The 27,314-nt window shown below is 42.9% G+C and overlaps 1 protein-coding gene across 9 annotated transcripts in view; it reads right to left on the bottom strand.

The window, feature by feature from the left end:
- The window catches only part of KLHDC4 (kelch domain containing 4), a 47,450-nt gene that overhangs the window by 18,975 nt on the left and 1,161 nt on the right, over positions 1 to 27,314 (bottom strand). For 3 of the 9 annotated variants that reach the window (XM_045582622.1, XM_036440501.2, XM_036440502.2), the window contains exons 2-5: positions 25,027 to 25,118; positions 21,419 to 21,497; positions 20,709 to 20,807; positions 15,398 to 15,534 (exon numbers count right to left, since the gene is read on the bottom strand). In XM_045582622.1, the coding sequence (XP_045438578.1) occupies positions 15,398 to 15,534; positions 20,709 to 20,807; positions 21,419 to 21,497; positions 25,027 to 25,118 (407 nt within the window). Of the gene's footprint in view, positions 1 to 15,397; positions 15,535 to 20,708; positions 20,808 to 21,413; positions 21,498 to 25,026; positions 25,119 to 27,314 lie in introns of those variants that run through there. The other 6 variants (XM_036440503.2, XM_036440504.2, XM_036440508.2 and 3 more) reach the window with 5 other exon arrangements.

Raw genomic sequence — 27,314 nt, 5'->3', positions numbered from 1 at the left:
AAAAAAGCTTAAAAAATAAAATAAGGATTAAAAAATTTTAAATGGATAAAAGCTTACAGAATAATGATATAAAGAAAGTATATTTGTACAGCTATAAAAATTTTAAGCAAGTGTTATTATAAAAGGGTTGAAAAAAGTTATTTTTAAATTTACTGTAGCCCAAGTGTGCAGTGTTTATAAAGTTATAGCAGTGGACAGAAATGGCCTAGGCCTTCCCATTTACTTACTGCTCACTCACTCACTCACCCAGTGCGACTTCCAGTCTTCAAGCTCCATTCATGGTAAGTGCCCTATGTAGGTGTATCACTTTTTATCTTTTATATACTATAGTATTTTTACTGTATCTTTTCAATGTTTAGATGCACAAACACCGAACACTATATTACAACTGCCTACAGTATTTACTACAGTAGACTATACCAGTGGTATAGAGTTAGAAACATCAACGAGAGAAACATCGATCAGCTGCTTCCTGCACACTCCCTACTGGGTATGTGTCTGCAACCAAGGTACATGCCCTTAACTGGAATCAAACCCGGGACCCTTGAGTCCGCAGGCCGACACTCTACCCACTGAGCCAAACCAGTTAGAGCTTAGTATGGATATTTTAATAATTCTTCCTATCCATAATATTTATGCAGGAGACCCAGAGTGTTACCAATGTTAGTCCAGTAGCAGTGAACCTAAAGGACCACAAACCTATGGAAACAGTGTCAGCAAGTTGTCATCCTTAAATGACTTCCAGCATCTGAGATGCACCAGGTAAGGGACTCCAGTCAGCTTCCTGCCTGCAAATCTGATGGTGTTTTGTCCTCCAGTGATCCAGGAACTAAGGATGTAAACCACTCTATGATGATTGCACAATGACAACAATCATCTATTATAAAACATTTCTCAGAACACATCCCCATCATTATGCAATGCATGACTGCAGACTTGCCTTGTAAGAAATGTTTTTAAAAAAAAAAAAAAAAGAGAGAGAGAAAAGAAAATGTTTTTTAAAAAGTTCTTCAAAGGCCGAAACCGGTTTGGCTCAGTGGATAGAGCGTCGGCCTGCGGACTGAAAGGTCCCAGGTTCGATTCCGGTCAAGGGCATGTACCTTGGTTGCAGGCACATCCCCAGTAGGGAGTGTGCAAGAGGCAGCTGATCGATGTTTCTAACTCTCTATCTTTCTCTCTTCCTCTCTGTAAAAAAATCAATAAAATGTATTAAAAAAAAAAAAAAAAAAAAAAGTTCTTCAAAGAAAAACATAGGTCAGAAATTGGATCTACATAAAGAAAGAGCCCCAAAGAAAGTGAGCTTATATAATAATTCTTCCTATGCATGAGCACAGTATACGCTTCCATTTGTAACTTCTTCAAATTTCTTTCTTCAATGTCTTATCGTTTTCCAAGTATAAGGTCTTTTACTTTCTCGGTTAAATTTATTGTTAGGGGAGAAACCAAGATGGCGGCATAGGGTAGACACCTGAATGCAGCCTACCACAACAAATTTGAATTTAGAACTGGAACACAGGGGAAACATTGCCCTGAAGCTCCGGACGGCTGGCTGAGAGGAGGCTTTCCATCTGGGAAGGAGAGAGAAGGCACGCTGAGCCTCAGGAACTGTGAAGGTGCAGAGAACTGCGCGCGCGAAAAGGTGGCCGCCAGACTTCGCTGCTGGCTTGCTTGCGGAGCACAGAGAGGGCGGGCCGAGTTCGCTGCTGGATTACTCCTGGTGCATGGAGAGGGCGGACAGCTAATGCACGGCTAGCTTTCTTGTTCGGGAGGAAAACAGAAGTACCCTATTGCTCTGATAGATGGCCCCAGACAGGGAGAGGCCAGACTGTCAGGCAGTGGGCAGAGATCTCTGGAGAAGTGTGAAGCCAGCGGCCATCACTGCGGGACTCAGAAAACACACCCTCGTAGAGAGGGGCTGACCAAAGTTTGTCTGCACCGCCCGAGACTCCGCCCCATCCAAGCGGAGCACAGAAGCCCTTCCCGTGGCTAGCTTTCTCGTTCGCGTTTGCTGAGAACAGAACTCTCCTAAGGAGGAACAGACAGGAATCCAAAGCTTGTCTGCGCCTGTACCAAAGAGATGCACGCTCCTGCAACCAATCTTGCGGGATTCAACAAAGTTTGTCTGTGCCACCCCAAGACTCCGCCCCATTCAAGCAGAATATAGAAACCCTCCTAGCTGGGACACCTCTGATCCTCATAATCAATTGGCTTGGAGATCAACGCTTCCCAGTGATACCAACAACAAGCAAGGCTTAACAAGACTACACACACAGCCCACAAAGGGCTACACCTCAGCTAACTGGGAGGCTGACCCACTGAACCATATAGGACACCTTAGCACACAAAGCCACCCTACCAACTCCAGGAAGATGTGAAAATGCCAAGACAAGGAAACAGATCACAAACAAAAGAAATGAAGGACAAGAAGCGACTGGATATAGAGTTCAAAACCACGCTTATAAGGTTTTCCAAGAATTTCCTAGAAAAGGCTGATAAAATTAACGAGACCTATGAGGATATGAAAAGGGATCAACTAGAATACATTGTCTGAAATACAAGATATTATACAGAGTCCTAAAAACAGAATGGAAGATAGCAAGAATCAAGTCAAAGATTTGAAACACAAAGAGCCAGAGGACACTCCTTCACAGAAGCAAGAAGATAAGAGAATACAGTAAGTTGAAGATAGTGTAAGAAACCTCTGGGACAATTTCAAACGAACCAACAGAATTATGGGAGTCTCAGAAGAAGAGAGAGAGCAAGATACCGAGAACATACTGGAAGAAATAGTAACAGAAAACTTCCCCCACCTGGTGAAAGAAATAGACTTACAAGTCCAGGAAGTGCATAAAACCCGAAACAAAAGAAATCCAAAGAGGACCACACCAAGACACATCATAATTAAAATTCCAAGAGCAAAAGACAAAGAATATTAAAAGCAGCAAGAGAAAAGCAGGTAGTTACCTATAAAGGAGCACCCATACGATTGTTAGCTGATTTCTCAACAGAAACCATGCAGGCCAGACGGGAATGGCAAGAAATATTCAAGGTGATGAATAGCAAGAACCTACAGCCAAAAATACTCTACCCAGCAAAGCTATCACTCAGAATCGAAGGCCAGATAAAGAGCTTCACAAATAAAAAAAAGCTCAAGGAGTTCATCACCACCAAATTGCTGAAGGGAGTTCTTTAGGAAGAGGAAGAAGATAGATAAAAATTATGATCAACAAATACGTAACTATCAACAAGTGAAACTAAAAGCCAAGGGATTTAAAAAACCTGATGAACAATATGAACTGGTGAATATAATAGAATCAGAGGTATGGAAGGGGAGAGGACTGATGAGATGATTCTCGGGGAAGAGCCTGAACAAAAACTGTTCAACTATGGATAAGGACAATGGGGGGGTGGGAACCTGATGGAGGGGAGCAATGGGGGGGGGGGAGATGAACATTTGTAATAATCTGAACAATAAAGATTTATTTTTAATAAATAAATAAATAATTTATTGCTAGGTGTATAAAAATGCAACCAATTTCTGAATATTAATTTTGAATCTTGCTACTTTACTGAATTCATTTATCAATTCGAATCGTTTTTGGTGGAATCTTTAGGATTCTCTCTATATATCCTATCTAATAAAAGAGTAATATGCAAATTGACCATCATTCCAGGACACAAGATGGCCTGCAGGGGAGGGCAGCTGAGGGTGACCAGGCTGGCAGAGGAGGGCAGTTATGGGTGATTAGGCTAACAGGGAGGGCAGTTAGGGGTGACCACGCCAGCAGGGGAAGGCAGTTTGGGGGTGGGGGTAGGAAGATCCAGGCCTTCAGGGGAGGGCAGTTGGGGAAAAACCAGGCCTGCAGGGGAGAGCAGTTGGGGGTGGGGGGTGGGGGTGGGGGGAAGCAGACCTCCAGGGGAAGGCAGTTTTAGGTGATCGGGCAAGCAGGGAGGATAGTTAGGGTGACCAGGCCAGCAGAGGTGGGCAGTTGGGGGAGACTAGGTCAGCAGGGGAGGGCAGTTGGGGGGGACCCAGGTCTATAGGGGGGTGCAGTTGGGAGGAGGGGACCAGGCCTGCAGTAGAGCACAGTTGAGGGGGGACACAGGCCTGCAGGGGAGGGCAGTTAGGGGTGACCGAGCCAGCAGGGGAGGGCAGTTGGGGGCGACCATGTCTGCAGGGGAGGACAGTTAGGGTCAGCAAGACTGCCGGGGAGCAGTTAGACATTGATCAGGCTAGCAGTGGAGTGGTTAGGGGGTGATCAGGCAGGCAGGCAGAAGTGGTTAGGGGCAATCAGGCAGAGGCAGGCGAGTGGTTGGGAGCCAACAGTCCTGGATTGTGGAAGAGATCTCCAACTGCCCGTTTAGGCCCGATCCCAGTGGAGGACAGCTGTGTCACCCACAACTGCCCTGGAGGATCAGGCCTAAAAGGGTGGTTGGACATTCCTCAAAGGGTCCTATATTGGAGAGGGTGCAGGCTGGGCTGAGGGACAGCCTCCCCCCCGCCCGTGCACAAATTTCATGCACTGGGCCTTTAGTATAGTATAATGTCATCTGCAAATAATGACAGTTTTAATTCTTCCTTTTCAATTTGGAGCCTTTTATTTCTTTTTCTTGACTGGTTGTTGTGGCTAAGACTTCCAATACTATGTTGAATATAAAACCCTAATATGAAAATCGACTGAAGGGCAGAACAACTGGTCACTATAATGTGCACTGACCACCAGGGGACAGACACTCAAAGCAGGAGCTGCCCACTAGTGGGCTCCCATAGGGAGAGTGCCACTCAGCCAGAAGCCAAGCTCACAGCTAGTGAGCACAGTGGAGGTGGTGAGAGCCTCTCCTGCCTCTGCTGCAGGCAGGCAGTAAGGAGTGAGGGGTCCCGGACTGCAAGAGGTCACAGGCGGGGCTGAGACACACACACACACACACACACACACACACACACACACACACCTAGTGCACGAAATATCGTGTTGAATAGAAGTGGTCTAAGTGAACATGCTTGTCTTGTTCCTGATCTTAAAGAAAAAAGTTCAGCTTTACACCACTGAGTAAGATGGTAGGTGTAGGTTTGTCATTATGGCCTTTATGATGATGAAATATGTTCCTTCTTACCACTCTGCTGAGAGTTATAATAAATGGATGGATTTTAACAAATCCACTTCAATATTTCTTGCTAGATTTGGTCCACAAATATACTTCTGGATGCTGAATATGTCAACAACTTATTTGCTCTCCCACAAATTTAAGAGTCTCATGCTCTACCGACTGAGCTAGCCGGGTACCCTCTCTCCCACAAATTTAATAAGCAAATTTTCTTATCCAAAATCATGATTTTAAAAATACCAAATAAACTAGGCTCAAAAGGAGAGTCTGGGTATGCCATGACACCACCTGCAGGTTCATACCAAATCAGCACTGGCCTAGACTGGTATTCTGCACAGTGGGAAAAGGGCTCTCCTTGGAGCTGGTCCCACTCCACAAGCTGAAGCAGATGGCATGACTTCTCCATCCCCTCTGTGCTGGGTACTGAGAAAACAGGCCACCACAGTACAACTCTGCAATAGAGAAGCTGATAAGAAGGAAAACATCACATGTGCTGGACAAAATGTAACCTCCTTTTTGATAAATTCTCTGATGTGATACTTTAGAAGTAGAGCCTAGGGAAAAGATTTCATTCAGCAACTAGTATTATCCAATTCTAGTTCAATATATTTATGCAGGAGAGCCAGAGTGTTACCAATGTTAGTCCAGTAGCAGTGAATCTAAAGGACCACAAACCTATGGAAACAGTGTCAGCAAGCTGTCATCCTTAAATGACTCCCAGCATCTGAGATGCACCAGGTAAGGACTCCTGTCAGCTTCCTGCCCGCAAATCTGATGGGTATTTTGTCCTCCAGTGATCCAGGAACTAAGGATGTAAGTTACTTTTTGTAGCACCAGCCATGTGCCACTGTGCTTAGTAACCAAAATGGGAAAATCTTTCTATAAAAACAATTCACATACCCCTTTAGAAAAACAAAGCCACTCAAAAAGCCTATTTATATTTGAATCTCCAACAGGCCTTTTCAACTGCCATCACTCCTAAATATGGAGTCTTAAAAAACTCCCATGTTGTACTCAGCCAGATCTATATGCAGCACAAAAATACATGTGCAATATTGTGGGAGGGAGTGCTTTCAGTGCAGCTGAGTTATGTGCAAAATGGCATTCCAACAGGGCAAGCTGCCACTCACCATCACCCAGGCCCCTTTTAATGGTGCCATTTACAGAAAATACTCTAGCATCAAATAACTCCATGGGCTTAGAGTACAGAGTATTAAGAACTTGGCACGTAAATGGTTCCCCGAGGTAATTCAAAGTTTACACCTTATAAAATTACATGCTATAGTATCATACCAGGCAGCCCTGAGACATTTACTGAGCGAGCAAAAGAAATTTTTTTCTCATAAAACCTGAGAGTAAACATCACACAGGCCCAATGGACAGGATACTGAGTCTAACGGCTTATTCTCTGACCAGAAAAGGCCCCTCCCTCCAAGAATGGTTATAGCATGGCCCAAAAGCAGAAACCATGTGCAAAAGCACTGCCCTTTTTCATTCTAAACAGTGTCCCTTCGGCATTCGGCTCCACTTTTCCAAGTGTCAAAAATTGAATATAAAAATTCCATCAAACCATAAATATGAAGCTTAGTATAGGGAATTTACCTCCTTGTACAGAATAACTATTAGCGGTCTCTAGAGTCTAGGTAGACTATCAAACTGTGTTCTTGTTTTAGTTTTATTTTAACTGTTTTATTTTAAATTAGAGGACCTTGAGGTGTGGGGCCCTCAACATGGATTACAAGAGTGCACAGGCGAGCCCAAGGGACCACACCGGTGCATGCTTGGGGCCAGGGAAGGACACAGGAGGTTGGCCAGCTGGGGAGGGACTGCGGGAGGACTCCAGGGCATGTCCAGCTTATCTTGCTCAGTCCCAATCGGCTGGACCCCAGCAGCAAGCTAACCTACCAGTGGGAGCATTTGCCCCCTGGTCCCTTGGTGGTCAATGCACGCCATAGCAACTGGTTAACAGGTCGAGTGCCCCCTGGTGGTCAGTAAATATCATAGCATTAGCATATTACACTCTGGCTGAATGGCCAACTGGACATTTAGCATATTAGACTTTTATTACATAGGCTAAGAAAACTACTATTAGTGGAATGTTTACTCTATGCTCTGTGCATTTTATTCCTCACAATAACTGCATGGCGACATTATATTTAATCCCATTTTACAAATGAGAAAATCAAGACAAGAAATCAAGAAACACATTAAGCTAGTCAACAGCAGAGCCAGAATTTAAATTGAGGCAACCTGGTCCCATAACGCACAATCTCTGCAGCCAATTAAGTCACTAAACCAAGCATGTCAAACTCAAAGGCTAATAAGGGCCAAATAAACAAGGTTTAAGTTTATGGGCTACAAAATAAAAATAAAGATTCAATTTTCATAGAAATGTGGTTTTATTTCGATAGAGACATACTGATCACAAAGGGCTGAAATAAATGAGCAACTGTTAACATAAAATAATACATTTTAATAAAAATTAATTTTTTCTTGAACATTAACTTATCAGACAATAATTAACTGCACAAATTAATAAGTGTAATGCAGCCGAAACCGGCTTGGCTCAGTGGTAGAGCATCAGTCTGCGGGCTGAAAGGTCCCGGGTTCGATTCCGGTCAGGGGCATGTACGTTGGTTGCAGGCACACCCTCGGTGGGAGGTGTGCAGGAGGCGGCTGGTCGATGTTTCTCTCTCATCAACATTTCTGGCACTCTATCTCTCTCCCTTCCTCTCTGTAAAAAATCAATAAAATATAAAATAAATAAATAAATAATAAAATTTAGCATGTATATATAATTAAAATATGTATAAAAAAATAAGTGTAATGCAAAAATAAACCTACTTTTCTTGTTCTCTGAAAGCAAAATATTTTCCTCTTGTACACACCAAAGAAGTCAGTACAAGACTAATGATGTGGCAATTGGCTACTAAAATACTCCCTGCTACTATTAGTGGAAAGAAATGGTGTGCTGACGTGGAAGGCATGTAAGGGAAATGAATGCAACAGAATTATAATAACAGTCACTAGCAAACGTTGTAGTTCATTAATAATTATGCATAATAGGATAATGTAAAAATTAAATTATGAAATTTTTATTAAAACTTTTGTTACATACTGTTATATTGGCTGTGCCACAAAAATATTTGTTGTGGGCCATGAGTTTGACATAATACTAAAAGTCAGAGATCTCAGACAAAATAAATCTATGGGCCAAAAATGACCCCTTACTCTGACAGTCTTTAATTTCATGCATCCTTTCCTTATCCCTTGATTTTCATACAAATCAGTCACAGTCTCTCTACCTGTTGGTCTTCCCTTCCTCCTTACACACAAACACTTCAAGATGATAATCAATGGGCAGTGAAGGAGCAGAGGATCCACACAAGCTTCCACTCCCACTTCCAGATTTTCCTGGCTTCTCTCACAGTTGATGCATAGCTGTTAATAAAACCAGCCTGATTATGAGGTCCACAAAGCCTCAGCCTATGAGCCCAACCAGCTCCTGGGAGAAGCCAGAGAACAGAACATATGTGTTTGTTTCCACATGATAATTATGGGGTATGGTCTGATTTCAGCTAACTGATTGCGACCTTTTGCAACAGGATCATACAAATAACTCTGAATTATTTTGAGAATAATCTTTTCTAGGATGTCAACTTTTCTCAGGCACAGCTTTAAGATAGATATAGACACTAAGCAGGTTTAGCTGAAAACATCACAAATGTTGGCTCCTTTTCCAAACCAAGAGCAACAGTATGCACACATCAACACACAAACACACACACACACACACACAACTATACAGTATATTATTTTCCATTCAACCAATTTTTATTGATCATGTATTAAGTACATCAATGCATATAAAAATGTATTAGTTGTGCAGAGAAACCACCTGTACTTGCTGCCATAGACAACCACTTCAAAACTACAACTAAAAGACAAAACAGCCATCATCCAGAACCACAGGAAGGTTGGCTGAGTGGAAATTCTACAACCACCCTGTTTTCCCGAAAATAAGGCAGTGTCTTATATTAATTTTTGCTCGCAAAGATGAGCTAGGTCTTATTTTCAGGGGATGTCTCATTTTTCTATAAGAAGAATATGGTACACATTTATTGTTAAATGAAAATAAAGGCAATTTATTACCTGTATACGGTACAGTAGTACGGTAGTTATCAACACAAACCAGACAAACTGTGAATCCTACAGTATCAAGAATTTACTCATTTATTCAATGACAATCATGTCATCATCTTCTGGAACATCATCATAACAATCCAATTCCTGAATTTCCTGGTGAATTTCTTGTGACTCCATTTCTTTCAGAATCAGTGGACCAAATCTCTCATGTTTAGCCTAGGGGGGGGCCTTATTTTCAGGGGATGCCTTATATTTCACTCAGAAGGAAACCTGTAAGTAGGCCTTATTTTCGAAGGATGTCTTATTTTCGGGGAAACATGGTAGAAGGAAAGAGAAAACCACACTGAGATTCAGAGGAGCTACAGAAATAAAGTGCAGAGGTACAGAGTTGCGAGTGGAGGGGAGCTGTAGAGGGGATAAAGAGGAACAACTATAATAATCTGAACAATAAAGAATTTTTAAAAATGTATTATTTGTAACAAATGTTCATAGCAGCATTATTTTTAAGAGTGTAAAGTGGAGAAACTAAACATCCACCAATAAATGAATGGATAAACAAATGTGGTGTCTCAAAACAATGGAACATATTCAGTCATAAAAAAAGAGGTTCTGACACACACTACAGAATGGAACCTTAAAAACATTATGCAGAGGAGAAACCAAGATGGCGGCATAGGGTAGACACCTGAATGCAGCCTACCACAACAAATTTGAATTTAGAACTGGAAAACAGGGAAACATTGCCCTGAAGTGCTGGATCATACAAATAACTGAGAGGAGGCTCTACCATCTGGGAAGGAGAGAGAAGGCATGCTGAACCTCAGGAACTGTGAAGGTGCGGTGAACTGCGAGCAAGAAAAGGCGGCTGCCGGACATCGCTCCTGGCTTGCTTGCCGAGCGCGGAGAGGGCGGGCCAAGTTCGTTGCTGGATTATTCCTGGCGCATGGAGAGGGCGGACGAGGAGAGGGTGGACAGCTAACGCTCCGCTAGCTTTCTGGTTCGGGAGGAAAACAGAACCACCCTATTGCTCTGATAGACGGCCCCAGGCAGGGAGAGGCCAGACTGTCAGGCAGTGAGCAGAGATCTCTGGAGGAATGTGAAGCCAGCGGCCATCAGTGTGGGACTGAGAAACCAGACCCTCGTAGGGAGGGGCTGACCAAAGCTTATCTGCACCAGCCTGAGACTCCACCCCATCCAAGCGGAGTACAGAAGCCCTTCCCATGGCTAGCTTTCTCATTCCCCACGAATAGGACTCTGCTAGGGAGAGACAGATAGGAATCTATAATAAAACTTATCTGCGCCTATACCAAAGAGGTGCACGCTCCTGCAACCAATCTTGCGGGATTCAACAAGGCTTGTCTTTGCCACCCCGAGACTCCGCCCCATCCAAGCGGAATACAGAAACCCTCCTAGCTGAGACACCTCTGATCCTCATAGCCAATTGGCTTGGAGATCAAAGCTTCCCAGTGATACCAACAACAAGCAAGGCTTAACAACAAGACTACACACACAGTCCACAAAGGGCTACACCAAGACTGTCCACCTCAGCTAACTGGGAGGCTGACCCACTGAACCATATAGGACAACTTAGCACACAAAGCCACCCTACTAACTCAGGGAAGCTATGAAATTGCCAAGACAAGGAAACAGACCACAAACAAAAGAAATGGAGGACAAGAAGCGACTGGATATAGAGTTCCAAGAATTTAGGTTTTCCAAGAATTTCCTAGAAAAGGCCGATAAAATAAACAAGATCTATGAGGATATGAAAAGGGATCAACTAGAAATAAAGAATACATTGTCTGAAATACAAGATATTATACAGAGTCCTAAAAACAGAATGGAAGATAGCAAGAATCAAGTCAACGATTTGGAACATAAAGAGCCAGAGGACAGTCCTCCACAGAAGCAAGAATATAAGAGAATACAGAAAGTTGAAGATAGTGTAGGAAACCTCTGGGACAATTTCAAACGAACCAACATCAGAATTATGGGATTCCCAGAAGAACAGAGAGAGCAAAATACTGAGAACATACTGGAAGAAATAGTGACAGAAAACTTCCCCCACCTGGGGAAAGGAATAGACTTATAAGTCCAGGAAGCGCACAGAACCCCAAACAAAAGGAATCCAAAGAGGACCACACCAAGACACATCATAATTAAAATTCCAAGAGCAAAAGACAAAGAGAGAATATTAAAAGCAGCAAGAGAAAAGCAGGTAGTTACCTATACAGGAGCACCCATATGATTGTCAGCTGAATTCTCAACAGAAACCATGCAGGCCAGACGGGAATGGCAAGAAATATTCAAGGTGATGAATAGCAAGAACCTACAGCCAAAAATACTCTATCCAGCAAAGCTATCACTCAGAATCGAAGGCCAGATAAAGAGCTTCACAAATAAAAAAAAACTCAAGGAGTTCATCACCACCAAATTGCTGAAGGGGGTTCTTTAGGAAGAGGAAGATAGATAAAAATTATGATCAACAAATACGTAACTATCAACAAGTGAAACTAAAAGCCAAGGGAATTAAAAAACCTGATGAACAATATGAACTGGTGAATATAATAGAATCAGAGGTATGGAAGGGGAGTGGGCTAACGATTGTTGGGAAAAAGGGGAGTGGGGGTGGGTGGGAAGAGCCTGAACAAAAACTGTGTACCTAAGCATGAAGACAATGGGGGGTGGGGAAAGGCCAGAGGGTGGGGTGGGAACCTGGTGGAGGGTAGCAATGGGGGGGAGGGGAGAGGAACATTTATAATAATCTGAACAATAAAGATTTAAAAAAAAACACATTATGCAAAGTGTAAGCCAGTCACAAAAGAACAAATAATGTAGGATTCTAGTTACATGAAATATCTAGCATAGGCAAATCCACAGAGAGAGCAAGCAAATTAAAGGTGAGTTAATAGTGGGAATGGAGTCTTTTTGGGGTGATGGAAAATTCTCTGCTATTGAACTAGCAGTGGTAGTTGTACAACTCTGTGAACATGCAAAAAACCATCATATCAATTTTGAAAGGGGTGATTATTTTAGGTATATAAAAAACAGCAGAGTTCTATAAATAGCCTGACCTCCTTGTTTGTGGTTTATGGAGGCACAGATAACTAGCTAGGATGGCACCAGCTTTAGAAATAAATGAAGAAAGGGTGTCAAAATCCTTCTCCTCTTGCCCAACTGCATCTCCTCCAGGGAGTAAGGAAGAAAAGTGGGGTTCCCCTTTAGAAGTGCTGGCTTTTCAGTGTGGCAGGCTGACTAACTAAACTTTAACCAACAGGAAACCTGAGCTGGTAGGGCAGGCCCGCTGACTGAGGAAGGGGTGAAAAGTGCTTGAGAATACTGTCTGGTTACACAGGCAGTTCCTCTCCATGGCTCCCGGCTTTGCTCGCTATCAGAGAATCCCACCAAAGCAAGAAGCACCAGCAGGAGACTAGAGATACATGAAGAGGGAAGGAACCAAGGCACAGCCCCTTTCCCCTGCCTTGGCCCCTTCTCAGGAGCATTGACATCATTTCCAGCTCCAGACCCCACCTCACCCCTCCCCTAAAGCCTAGCAGTGGGAAGTGAGTAACTTCTAGCTGACCCACTAGTTTTGTTTAGTGTGACTCATCTCTTTCATGTCCTCCTGGTTAGACCCTCACTGATACACCAATGGTTGTCAAAGGAAAGATGTTTGCAAACACTAGACACTAGCAGTTACGAGCTATATGCTTATGTCTTCCTCCCCTGAAGCCCCTACCAAAATTCATGTTAAAGCCCTAACCCACAGAGTGATGGTATTTGGAAGTGGGGCCTTTGGGAGTAGTTCAGTTTAAATGAAATCACGTGGGTGGGCCCCTGGCTGGTGGAGCTCAACGGTTAGAGAATTAGTGGGCACACCAAAAGGTATAGGGTTCAATTCCCAGTCAAGGGCATGTATATGGATTATAGGTTCAATTCCTGCCCTGGTTGGGCTATGTGGCAGGCAGCCAATCAATGTGTCTCTCTCACATCCATGTTTCTCTCTATCTCTCCCTGAACCCACGTCACTCCCTCCCTTCCACTCTTTCTAAAGAGCAATGGGAAAACTATCCTCTGGTGAGGATTAAAAAAAAAAAAAAATCATGAAGGTGGGGTCCCCATGATGGGATCAGGGCCTTTACAACCAGAGAAAGAAAGAACTCTCTTCACAAGCAAAAAGCAACCATGTGAAAACACAGCAAGAAGACAGCTGTGTTTCTTTCACATCAAAGTTTCTCTCTGTCTTTCCCTCTCTCTTCCATCCCTCAATGGAAAAATAACCTCAGGTGAGGATTAAAAAAAAAAAAATCTCACATTTTAATTACAATGAACAAGTATTCAAGTAATGAGAGACGTGTTTATCAGAGACAATTTCAGATTTAAGACAGAAGCCTCAAATGTTGCGTAAGTGTAATTGAGCCAAGAGCACCAGGAGGCAGCTGGAATCCTGCGCTGAGCCGAGGGTGGCTATCGCTGGCTGGCTGGGAGACAGCAGCCACAGCAAGCTGTTCAAAGGGCACTCCCCAAGTGACCACATGTCAATGGTACCTCCCTGCTTCCTTGGAACAAACACATACAATATACGTTATAGGACCAGAAAAGGCTGAAGGACACAAGAAAGTGTACACAAAATAGCTTAGAATGTCCCTGCGGGAACACCCACAGATGTGTCATCGTCAACAGGAGACCCATCCAAGTAGCTGTAAGTCTTGTATATATTCTTCCACAGAGAGGTTTATTATCCCTCAACCATAAATTTGGATAAATAGCAACCATGAGGCTGACAAAAATGCTATGAAAATATCAACAATCAATTCAATGACAATGAACAAACAAGCACATAAAATTGGGTTTCAAAAAAAAACACAAATGGAGCAAAACAAGACAACAGAGATTGCAAGCTCTGGGCCTAAATACTTTTTAAATTATGAAGAAAATGACTAAGTTTCAATATATACATAATGAAACCAATTTTAATATGAAAATAATTTCCTGACTGCTGTGCCTACTAAAATAATGAAGCTTTCCCTAAACAAGTAAGCAAAAGGGAAATGAAGTCAGTAATTGGTAATACCAAGGCTCTTTCTGGTTCCAATTTGACTCAGGATTGCCACTGGTCCTTTCTCCAGCAGGTTAGCTTGGCTTGGGGACTCTACTTACACTTCCCACATGCACAAGGGACATTCTACCTAGTTAGTTCCACTCTAGGCCTGAAGCCAATCAGATCAGGTCTCCACAGCCTGGCATTGTGGTCTCCTAAGAGGCTCATCAAATAAGCAAGCACACCCAGTCAGGGTGGTAGGCTTCCCTCTTAATGAAAGTCGTAGGACCTGAAAACACTTTGCACCACCACTGAATTCCGCAGTGCAGCTGCCTTCTCCACTGAGGCGAAGAAACTCTGGTTGCTGCTGTAGCAGTGGAAAGAAGGCACCCTGCACCAGGTGCACACAGCCCAGCAAGCAGGCATGCGCACCCCAGGAAAATGAAGTCAACTAGCTCTTTAAATCTGTCACTCTCCTAGGTTTTTTCTTGTAAATAATGTATATGCAGACACAAATCTCTTCAGAGTCAGGTATGCAGCATTGACCACTAACACGAGTGGTGGATGTGACAATACATTTACCAAAAGATGCAGAAATCAAGCTCTAGGGATGGCTGAGCCTAGTTTATTGAAGAAAAACATAAAGGCTTTCCCATCAATCATCTTATGGCTCCACTGTTTCTATGTCCACTAGACTAGGAAGAGCACTCCCGTTAGTATACCACAGCTCCACCCAGCAAACTGAAACCCAAAGTGTCGTTAAGGAGATAATCAGAGGGTCCAGGAGAAGAACTGCATTAAAATATGACCAATGCAACACACAAGGGAGGAACAAGAAAATAACCCTGAATGCAGCGCTGCTCCTGGCGACCTTGGCAACACCTTTAACAAAGCCTGTTGTCAGGCAGCAGTGGCCAGACAGGGCTTGGGAGAAACTCAAGCTCTTTCCTTTCTGCAGTTACCTGTGAAGCTGGTCCTTCAGGCTCTGCAAGGTGTTCCTCAAACCCCTGGAAATCTATAATATCTGACTCTAGCACTGTGAACCAGGCATGCTGGCATGGACAGGAGGCAGGCCCAGATGTCAACTTATCACCCAGCCCTTACCTGACTTGTTCCCAGGTCTTGGTGGCTAAATGCAGAACCCAGAGATCCTTGTAGTGGTAAAACTGCTCTCCGTCAGGAGAAGCAAACTCCCCTCCAAAGATCCACAGCTGCCCACCACCTTGAGGCACCACCACAGCCTGTGAAAACAAAGGTGGCAGGTCAGAGCAAAGCAGCACAGTTCTTGGCTGGCTCACGGGTGCAGTCCAGGTTCTGTGCCATCCGCCAGAATACAGCACGTGGTAGTCTTGGCCAGCACCCACACTTCTGCCTTTGAGGGAAAATTCCTGAAAAATCCCTCATCAACAAATCCTCCAAAGTCAAAATCTAATAAACTTTCAGGCACTCCTAGGTTGCAAAATTAACATCCTCTTATGTTTAGATAACCCACATCCCATTAGAATGGACAATTATGTCAAAAGTTAACATCTATCTATCTATCTATCTATCTATAGTATACACACACACACTCACACACACAAAAGGCTAATATGCAAAGTGTCCTCTCAGGAGTTCGATTGCTCACTATGATATGTGCTGTCCACCAGGGGCGGTGTAGAACAAAGGGAGGGAGGAGAAACCAAGATGGCAGCATAGGTAAATGCCTAACTGCAGCCTCGCACAACAATTTCAAAAAATACAACTAAGCCCAAACCGGTTTGGCTCAGTGGATAAAGAGTTGGCCTTCAGACTCAAAGGTCCCAGGTTCGATTACCATCAAGGGCATGTACCTTGGTTGCAGGCACATCCCCAGTAGGGAATGTGCAAGAGGCAGCTGATCGATGATTCTCTCTCTCATCGATGTTTCTAACTCTCTATCCCTCTCTCTTCCTCTCTGTAAAAAATCAATAAAATATATATTTTTTTAAATACAACTAAAATACAAAATGGACATTATCCAGAACTACAGGAAAGTTGACTGACTGGAAATTCTACAACTAAAAGGAAAGAGAAAACCAGAAGAAAAATCAGAGGAGCTGTAAAAGCCTAAGGTAGGGGTGTCGAACTCAATCAGAGAAGGGGCCAAAATCTAAAATCCAGCCTAAATCGCGGGCCGAATGGTTTACTGAACAGTCATAAACTGTCACTGTGATGGAAACGCAGCGGAATGCAGTGATGACAGCGCGGTGCGGGCCACATTGCAAGGCCTGGCGGGACGGATTTGGCCCGCAGGCCTTGTGTTTGACACATGTGGCCTAAGGTATGGAGACACAGTGCATGCGTGGGGAGAATATGGAGCTGGAGAGAAGGGGGCAGCTAGAGTGCCTGGCTAGCGTTCCCTAGCGGGAAGGAGATAAAAGCTCTGGACTGTGCTGAACCCCAGTTCCGACTGCACTGAACCCCAGTTCCGGGCGAGACCCTGGGGACTCAGTCTCATACAGAAGGACTCTAGGCTGTTAAGGCAGAAACTCAGGGAGTGGCGAAAGGCAGAGTCCCAGAGGTATGCACGTTGCGTGCAGAGGAAGGACTGTAGACTGTGCTACTAGATTGCCCTAGCGGGAAGACAAAAGTTCCGAACTGCATTGAACCCCACTTCCAACTGCACTGAACCCCAGTTCCAGGCTCCTTGGGGAAGAGACTAGACTGTCTGGTAGTGGACAACACTTGAGGGCACTTTTCTCTCAGAGGTGCTTGCAGTGAGTACCAAAGAACACTGAGGAACACTGAGACTCAGGAACCTCATGGGAGGCGGCTGACGAGAAGCCAAGGCTGCAGACTCCATCCAGAAACTCTGCCCCATCCAAGCTGAGCACAAAGGCTTTTTGCAATTTTTTGAAATTTTTCCCCCAAGTCTAGTAAAATAAGGCTGTCTCCTGGCATAGACACAGCTGATCCTCACAGCCAATTGGCCTGGAGGTCAGTTCCTCCCAGTGATACCAACAACAATCAAGACTTAACTACAACAAGGCTGTACACACAGTCCACAAAGGGGTACACCAAGAGTGTCCACCTGATCCACTGAACCATATAGGACAACTTAGCACACAAAGTCACCCTACTAACTCAAGGAAGCTGTGAAAATGCCAAGTCAAGGAAACAGATCACAAACAAAAGAAATGGAGGACAAAAAGCGACTGGATACAGAGTTCAAAACAATGCTTATAAAGTTTTTCAAGAATTTCCTAGAAAAGGCCGATAAAATAAACGACACCTAAGAGGATATGAAAAGGGATCAACTAGAAATAAAGAATACATTGTCTGAAATAAAAAATATTATAGAGTCTTAAAAACAAAATGGAAAATCGCAAGAATCAAGTCAAAGATTTGGAACATAAAGAGCCAGAAGACACTCCTCCGCAGAAGCAAGAAGACAAGAGAATACAGAAAGTTGAAGATAATGTAAGAAACCTCTGGGACAACTTCAAGAGAACCAACATCAGAATTATGGGGGTCCCAGAAGAGGAGAGAGAGCAAGATACCAAAAACATACTGGAAGAAATAGTGACAGAAAACTTCCCCCACCTGGTGAAAGAATTAGACTTACAAGTCCAGGAAGCACACAGAACCCCAAACAAAAGGAATCCAAAGAGGACCACACCAAGACAAATCATAATTAAATTTCCAAGAGAACAAAGGGAGGCCCCGGCTGGCAGCAGAAGGCCCCAACCAGTCTGATCTCTGGCCAGGCCTAGGGACCCTACCCATGCACGAATTTCGTGCACCAGACCTCCAGTCAGTTATAATACAAATTGACTGAGTGTTTTCTTTTAATAAAGCTATTTACCTGCCCTCATTAATCACTTTCCTAGAGAATAAGCATTATATATCTAAAACCACACACATGAATAAAACATGTTTAATATGTAATGTTTTTGTAACATCATTAACATTTACTTTTTAAAGATTTAAGCAGCCGGGACCGGTTTGGCTCAATGGATAGAGTGTCGGCTTGGGGACTGAAAGGTCCCAGGTTCGATTCCGGTCAAGGGCATGTACCTTGGTTGCGGGCATATCCCCAGTTGGGGGTGTACAAGAGGCAGCTGATCGATGACTCTCTCTCATCGATGTTTCTAACTCTCTATCTCTCTCCCTTCCTCTCTGTATAAAATCAATAAAATATATTTAAAAAATAAATAAATAAAAATAAAGATTTAAGCATAATAGGAAGGCACATAGAAGCAGTGAGGACAATAGCCTTTTGGGCCGCAGGAGCAGGTAGCTCTCACACAGGAGAGGATAGAGCAGCACACAGCTAAGCTCACCCTGTACCGCACCAAGAACTTTCAAGACCCACAGATGCATATTTCAAAGTATCACTTGGCTTAGCAGAATATCAAAGTTTTCATAGAACAAAAATGATCTACAAGCCAAACATTCTATAAACTAACGTGCCGATCTAAGGGGAAAAACAGCAGAGAACAGGGACTCCAGGAACTCACTGGAGGGACACAGGAGGATGGCCAGCTAGGGAGGGATTGTGATAGGGCTCCAGAGTGTGTCCGACCTACGGTATCTCGCTCAATCCCGATCAGCGGGACCCCAGCAGCAAGCTAACCTACCAGTCAGAGAGTCTGCCCCCTGGTCATCAGTGCATGTCATACCGAATGGTCAACTGGTCAACTGTCCCCTGGTGGTCATCAGTGCACATCATAGCAAACAGTTGAGTGGCCTTAGCATATTATTAGCATATTATGCTTTGACTGGTTGAACGGCCTACTGGCTGACTGAACACTTAGCATATTAGGCTTTTATTATAAGCTAGAGGCCCAGTGCAAAAAAATTCACAGCATAAACAGCAAGCCAACCTTAATTCCAAGGATATTATTAAGCCCTATACTAATAAAGTCCTCATCAAGCATGAATATGAATAACAGCCTGCTAAGCACCCTGTCAAAATAGCTAAATTTTAAAATCTCAAAGAATGTTATGACTCTAATTCTTCAAGGACACAGTTAATAACTGATGATTAAAATAGTAAAGAAAAGAAATAAAAAAGAAACCCCTCGCCTGCATTATGTGACGGGCATGAAGCTTGGCTGCTCCATTGAGACATCAGCCTTCTTGGGGCCCAGGAATCTGTGAGGCATCTGGGAAGATTGGGGACTCAAGAGTGCTCACCACTGGGACAGGACAGGACTTAGTCCTTAGCTTTTCTGGGGCAGATCATTTACTCTTCAGAACTGGAATTTATCTGATAAACTTGGAATTTATCAAAATCCATTTATTTATTAAAATCCAAGCTTACTAAATCTAATTTTTAAACCTGAAAGCAAGTGCCTTCCTCTTTTCCAGAAGATAAACCAATCCAAATACTTGAAAACTTTCATGTGCACAAGAAACTCATGCAATTCAGGCAGCAGGTCCTCCTCCCATCCAATTTCAGATCAGTGGGCTATTTCTGAGCACAGAATCAGGAAAACGCGAACCACATACACATGGTGGGCTCTTATAATCATCGTTCTCCACCCTGGAGAGGTATCACTCATTTAAATTGTTGGGTGTTTATCTGGTTTTTGGGTCTTTTTTGGTGCCCCAACACTGTTCCAAGTACTGGGTTATAATAATGAACAAGACCAAGTGTCTGTCCTCATGTAACTGTGTAGAAACTGAAACCAAAATCCCTTCCTTGATAGGTAAACAGCTCTGACAGAGCTCTCCTGGGGTAAGCAGAAACCAGCCAACAACATCTGATTTAGCACTTCATTATCCCTGTTCATAACTCATTCATTTTATAATTATTATTTTCCACACAGCATTTACACCTCTTTTTTTAACAGTTTTCTCATTCATCTCTCTAGTCATCATAACTTGAGCCAATAGGAGCCTCTTTCACTCAAACAGAAAAGGAGCAATTTGCTGACCAGGTACCACACTCAGTACTATTACCTAAATTATTTCATATGATCTTTGCACCACATGGCGGGGGGGTATTTATCTCCCTGTCTTTACAGATGAAGACAGTGATGTGTTAAGAAGTACAGAAACAAGCCCAAGTTAGAAAACAGCAAAGTGCTGAAACCGGTTTGGCTCAATGGATAGAGCGTCGACTTGGGGACTGAAGGGTCCCGGGTTCGATTCTGATCAAGGGCATGTACCTTGGTTGCGAGCATATCCCCAGTAGGGAGTGTGCAAGAGGCAGGTGATCGATGACACTCTCTCATAGATGTTTCTAACTATCTCTCTCCCTTCCTCTCTGTACAAAATCAATAAAATTAAAAAGAAAAAGAAAACGGCAAAGTGAGGACTATGTGCCAAGACCCAGTCTGTACAAGGCTGCCTGTCATTTACCAATTCTAAAAGTCACTAACAGAATCCTCAGACTAAAGCCCCAACAGGAACAGAGGGAAGGCTAAGGGTTAGTACTGACACATACCTGGTGAGCACAGCGCCTCGGAGGTGGACTGGGGATTTCAACCTTGGTCCAGGAGTCCTTCCTGATGTTGTAGATATAGAGCTCATTATATAAAAACGTCTGCAGAAAGGAAGAGTAACTTTACTGACATGAATGAAGCTTCCACGCAAGTGACAGTAAGTGAAAAGAAGGATCTATCACTAGCCTGCCCTGGAAAATGTGTTTCCTAAGCAATGTAAATCTTATCAATACAGAGCTGGTGCAGCAGGTCCCCTGGATCCTTTGATATAATGACACAAAGTAAAAGACCATCTGTCCACCAGACAGGGAAGGTGAACTTCATATTTTTGTAACTATTTCACATACAGCTCTGAAACACCAGTCTTTCTGGACTGTAAAAATAAAAATTAGATCTAAAACTGATCAGTACTTTTCTAATTCAAAACAACATTGGAAACCCATCATGAGGAAGAACAATATGGACAATCAACCTGAATGAATAGAATGCTTGTCAACCTCAAGGCAGTAACAAGAGTGACCCTAAATGTTGCTAAAGGATGCTGATGGCTTGTCAAGGACATCACATGCCAGTCCTGACAGCTCAGAAGGCAGAACATGTGAGAGGGGAGTTAAAGGACCAATGAGTATTTGATATCACTGTTTTAAATAAATTTCACTCCAAATAAGAACCATGGAAATTTGCAAAGGAAAGAAAAAAATATATACTTTACTTTTTGGCCATTGAAATATTCACCTCCGAAAAGGATTAATTCATCTTTCTCAGGATGAGCAGAGAGAGAGGCATTTAACCTGCAAGAGACAAAACCAGGAGATCAACATAAAGCCACATCATTTGATCCCCAATATGAGACTGTTCTCTTTTCCATCAGAGTGCTTCATCAGAGATAAGTCTTTTTTAATTTTTGTGAAAGAGGAGCCTATGGTTGAGAACAGAACCAAGGTAACAACCTTAAAAGTAGTCTCATCCATGATACTACTACCCAGGATCCCTGTCCCAGGAGAGCTGGACCTGCGCCACTCCCACAGCATCTGGCTAACATCATCAGGCAGTGACAAATCTAGGTATTCCTACTTATGTGCCAAATTTCCCAGAATTGTCCTATTGTAAGAGTCTATCCTCTTAATTCACAATCAAAACTGCTCTTAAAAGTCCAGTATTTAAGCATTTCAATATATATCCCAGACACCTTTCATCTAGAAAATAAAGGTAAATAATTTTCTACTTGTTTTATACATGAGGACAAAAGGAATAGCTATAAGAAAATCATACACACATTCTGACCATTTCAGTGAAAAGTAATTGAAGTTATGGTGAAGGAGAAGGTCAGTAACTAGAAAATACCTTTCCTTCAAAATTCCCTTGAGTGGTATACCCAAGATGAATCCTATCACACCAATACCAAAAGATGCTTCTCAGGGGAAAGAAAAAAAATTTTTTCAAGGTCAATTAAGTTGGGAAATCCCAAAACTCCATTTTTCTCTTGGGGATTTATTGTATATAGAAAGATCTTACAGGCTGAGAAATTCTGCAGTAAAGAAACCAAGTGTTGCCAAAACTGGTTTGGCTTAGTGGTAGAACTTCGGTCTGCGGACTGAAAGGTCCCAGGTTCGATTCCAGTCAGGGGCATGTACATTGGTTGCAGGCACATCCCCAGTAGGGGGTGTGCAAGAAGCAGCTGGTCGGTGTTTCTCTTATCAACGTTTCTAGCTCTCTATCTCTCTCCCTTCCTCTCTGTAAAAAATCAATAAAACTATATTTAAAAAAAAAAAAACACGTGTTAAAACAGTGCAGCTGCTGTGACACACAATCTCTCAAAAGTTAAACAGACTTTTCCATTCCCGGGTATGTAGTCAAGAAAATTGAAAACAGTAACATTCATTACAGTCTCATACACAATAGCCCCAAAGTGGAAACAACCCAAGCGTCCATCAATGGATGAATGAGTAAAATGCATCCCATCCATACGTGGATACTGTTCAATCTTAAAAGGAATAATGTTCAGATTCATGATACAACATGGACAAACCTTGAGGACTTTATGCTAAGTGAAAAAACCCAGTCACAAAAGGAAAGATATTTTATCACTCCATTTATAAGAAATATTTAGATTGTCAAAACCGGTTTGGCTCGGTGGATAGAGCATCCGCCTGCAGACTGAGAGGTCCCAGGTTCAATTCCGGTCAAGGGCATGTGCAAGAGGCAGGTGGTTGGTGGTTCTCTCTCATCGATGTTTCTCTCTCTATCCCTCTCTCTTCCTCTCTGTAAAAAAATCAATAAATTATATGTTTTTTAAAAATATTTAGAACAGGCAAATCAGAGGGAAAAAAAGCAGGATAGAGGTCACCAGGAACTAAGAGAGCAACTTCTTAATTGGTATAGAGCTATTGGGACGATGAATATTTTGGGAAATATATGGTGGTGATAGTTGCATAGCATTGTGAATATAAGTAATTCCACAGAATTGTTCCGTTAAAAATGGCTAAAATGGCAAATTCTACGTTATATATATTTTATCACAATAAAAAAAAATTTTCAAAAAAAGAAAACCAGTTGCCCAAAGTCCTTTGACCACAAATCTTTTTTTTCACTTACCACATTAATTTTCTGTGGAAAAGTAACAAACACACTTGGAGACAACTCAATTTAGGCCTAGAGTACCAAAGTATCACTGCTGTCCATGCCTGCCTATGCCCACCTTCTCCGAGGCACTCACACTAGAGAAGCAGTCGCCAACCTTTCAGACCTCACGGACGTGGTCCAAAGACCACCGGTGAGTGACCGCTGCACTGAAGCACTCCGAAGCACTGAGGCAGCTGTGCACCAGATCCTTAATTTCCCATTAAATTACACCTCAGCCAATACTTGGGAGATATGCACACTTACAAAACTTGGTTATTTCATGGTTTTGTTACCATAAAATATGATGGAGAGGTAGGAGGTGAGAAGTGCCCAAGATTACCAACCAAAAGGTCATCTCCTACCTCAGCTCCATCAACTGTAAGGGAGCATTCCCAGCTGACCCAGGGAATCACCAACCTTTCAAACTATATCCTGACATTAAACCTGGCTTTTGGGGCAACATTACTTTAGAAAAGTTCTAAAATGTCACCCAAAAATAATCACAAGTGACTTCCCTCAGGGATGCTGTACATATGAAGCCTTAAAGATCTCAAGGATTTATTTACTTCAACAATTCAAATGAAAAAGTACATCTTACCACAAATGGGACTTGTTTGGCCCTAACGATATCACACTGGACAAAGGGGGAAACAGAACAGATTCCTAATGAAGCTTACTAAATGAAGAACAGAAAGGACTTCCAACTCTGAGAGCTGCTGAGTCAGGTTGTTTGGCTCAGGGGCTAATCAAGTCACCAACCCCAGCCCACTTACAGGTGATAATTAAATCTGGGTCCCAGGTCATCGGAATTAGCTGGCAGAACCTTCACCTGCACCTCACTGAAGTGAAGGCAGCACTATAACCACCTTCCTTCCTGAAGTGCTGGACCCCAGGCCTCCATTCAGGCTGACAACAGCTCTAGAGAGACTAATCTGAGGGCAATGAAGCAAATCATCTCAACCAAACAGTCCCAGATGCTTGTGAAGTTAACATGCTTCCCCTTCTCTGAAGGAGAGGAATCTATCTCATTATCAGGGTCACTTGGCCTCTCTAACTCAGTGCATTCTGTGTCATGCCTCTGCTCTGTTGGCACATATAAAAATCACACAGCCCAAAACCAAATTATAAAGCAACTGGAATTCAGAAGATAAGAACTGACGCAGAGGAGTAAGAAGTCAGATGAAAACCAAAGCCTGCTCATTTCTGCTCCTCCCACAAGTGTTTATAATTCATTTAAATTGGCTTATACACAATTTATTTTTAATAATCACATTTTTTCACTAGAATTTAAAAGCAATAATAAATGAACACAGCTAAAAGCTTCTGTGATTTTAAATTTTCCACCCATGATAGGAATTTTTAGAATATCTTAAGAACCAAAGAAAAGCTCATTTGGACAACACTTCAGTCCACAAATTGTTACCAGTTGGGGAGCTTTCAAACCTGGCACAATTTCCCAGGTTAGCAGGCTGAGACCTCAACTGTCCCATGTTTCTGCATGACGAGAGCTGAAGAGCCTCATGCCATTCTTCAGAAGTGAAAAAATGTTTTGTGAGAGCTAATCAGAACAGGTTTTATTGACGAAAATGTCTCCAAGTACCTGGTTGTTTATGAATAACACGTTGCCTATACAAAGCGGTTTTCCAATTTATACAAGAACACTCTCAGAAGCTATAATGAAGAGTCTTGCTCACTTACCGTGGTGAAGGTGGAGAGCAGGGCGTCTCCACAATCTGAGTCTTTTTGGCATCTAGTGTCTGGAAATGGGCTATGAGAGCTTCAAGGTCTTCCTAAAGGCAGACAAGCAATCACATGTAAGACGTTTTCTTAAACCCTACTATGGGGTCAGGCCTGGGTCAGCTTTTCCACTGACTTACAGGTAGTTTTCCTGGAAATGTCACCTAATTCCAAACCCTTACACTCCCCACGAAGGGCCTGCCACTTAGACAAGCCCACCCAGAGTTCACACCACCTTCAACCACCTCTCAGAAACCCAACCCGAGCACCCCGCCAGCCTGCTTTGCTGTCTGCACAGCAGTGTCTGAAAGAAGAATTCCTTCTCATTTGTTTTTAATTTTGTTTCCATTTCCCTCCCACCAAAACAGTAAGAGCTCCAAGCAAGCAAAACCTATCAGTCAGCTTAAACCAGAGCCTACATCTGCGGGTTGGCAACTATGGGCTGCAGCCCTCTGTGTAAGAGGGCCTCTATTTTATATCTGCAGACAAGATTTAAGATTTACCTGTCCAGCTGGGTGGCATTGGAGCCTGATTTTCCTATCCCCAGTGCAATGCCTCGTTCCCTGTATAAACCTTCCCCCAGACCCTGAAAGCTGATGCATGACCTTTGTGTCATAAGGAAAGTCCCCTTCTATTTTTATTCTCTTCTTGGAAGCTCAGTCCCCCACTCTGCTCATGCTGAGACCTGGGATATGTCCCTGCCTTCCTTTCTATCCACCCCCGAAATACACGCACCCTCATTTCCATCGTTCCACATTTCACACTGAAGGCAGGTTTGATGTCCTTCCTGCGCCTACAGACACTTGCAGACCATTCTTCCTTCCTTCTTCTCATTTCCCACTCCACTTCCTCACTCCAAGCTTCAATGGCTTCCTCTCAATCCCTTTAATCATTCCCTTGGCTAAACAGGCACCAGCACTACTCCCAGGGTACTGCCTTCGCCTCCCCAAAATAACCACTATATGGAACTGGGTACTCATTACTCTCCAGCGTTTCTTTACATTTTTATTATACATTATGTATCCCTAAGATATATATATATATATATACATATATATATATATATATATATATATATATATATACACACACACACACACACACACACATATACACACAGCACATCCTCAAATAACATAATTTTATGATAATGTTGATGAGATGCCATAGGAATTTAATTCTTGTTTATACCAATTAGCACAGAGTAAAGCTGGTTTCTGTATACAGCCATACTTCAGAGATATTGCAGGTTCAGGTTCAGGCCATACAATAAAGCAAGTATCACAACAAAGAAAGTCATAATCTTTTTGCAAGTGGAGGGTCTTACTTTTAATTTGTAAAAATGCAACATCTGTGAAGGACAATAACATACAAAAAAACAAGGTATGCCTCTATGTCTTTTGCATACACACAGAATCTATGGACAATGTTAAGTGAGGACTTGCTATGTTGTTTTCATTTTTCAACCCCACCTAAGTGTTATCATACTGTATATTCTCTTGCAAATTGCTCTTTTGCTAGTTTGATACACTGAATCCACTCACTCTCATTGTGGAAGAGGTAGCACACCATCACATCTTCTCTACCCAGCCTGTTTAATGAACATCTGGGTCAATTCAATTTTTTTGTTTATATAAACAACTAGAGGCCTGGTGCACAAAATTCGTGCGTGAGGGTGGGGGTCCCCTCAGCCTGGCCTGCACCCTCTCACAATCAGGACCTCTTGGAGATGTCCAACTGCCAGTTTAGGCCTGATTACGCAGGGATCTTTGCTAAGGACATTTCAACATATAAAATACTTGGCTCTGAACATGCCAGGGATCTGCAGGATTGGGCCTAAACTGACAGTCGGACATCCAGGGCCGCTGGCTCCTAACCACTCACCTGCCTGCCTGCCTGATGCCCCTGACTCTGCCTAAGCCCCCACCACTGCCGCTTCATCCGGAAGGATGTTTGGAATGATGTCTGGAAGGCCGTTCGACTGTCCGGTCTAATTAGCATATTACACTTTTTTTATTATAGATTATTATAGAAGATACCACTATGGCCATTACTGTGTTTGTGTAGTTGGGAAAAGTTTTTCCAAGGGAAACCTTTATGTGTGTAATTACTAGGCTGTAGCTTCCCTTGTCTAGATATTTACATAGTAGGTCCACAGTGGCTCTGCCAATCTTCACCCTCTCAGCAGGCTATGGAAGTATCCATTATCCTGCTACTTCTATGTGGATAGTTTACCTAACGGCTGTCCT

Source organism: Pipistrellus kuhlii, unplaced genomic scaffold (assembly GCF_014108245.1).
Source record: "Pipistrellus kuhlii isolate mPipKuh1 unplaced genomic scaffold, mPipKuh1.p scaffold_m20_p_17, whole genome shotgun sequence".
Classification (NCBI taxonomy): domain Eukaryota; kingdom Metazoa; phylum Chordata; class Mammalia; order Chiroptera; family Vespertilionidae; genus Pipistrellus; species Pipistrellus kuhlii.
This window is presented reverse-complemented; position numbering and strand designations above follow the sequence as displayed.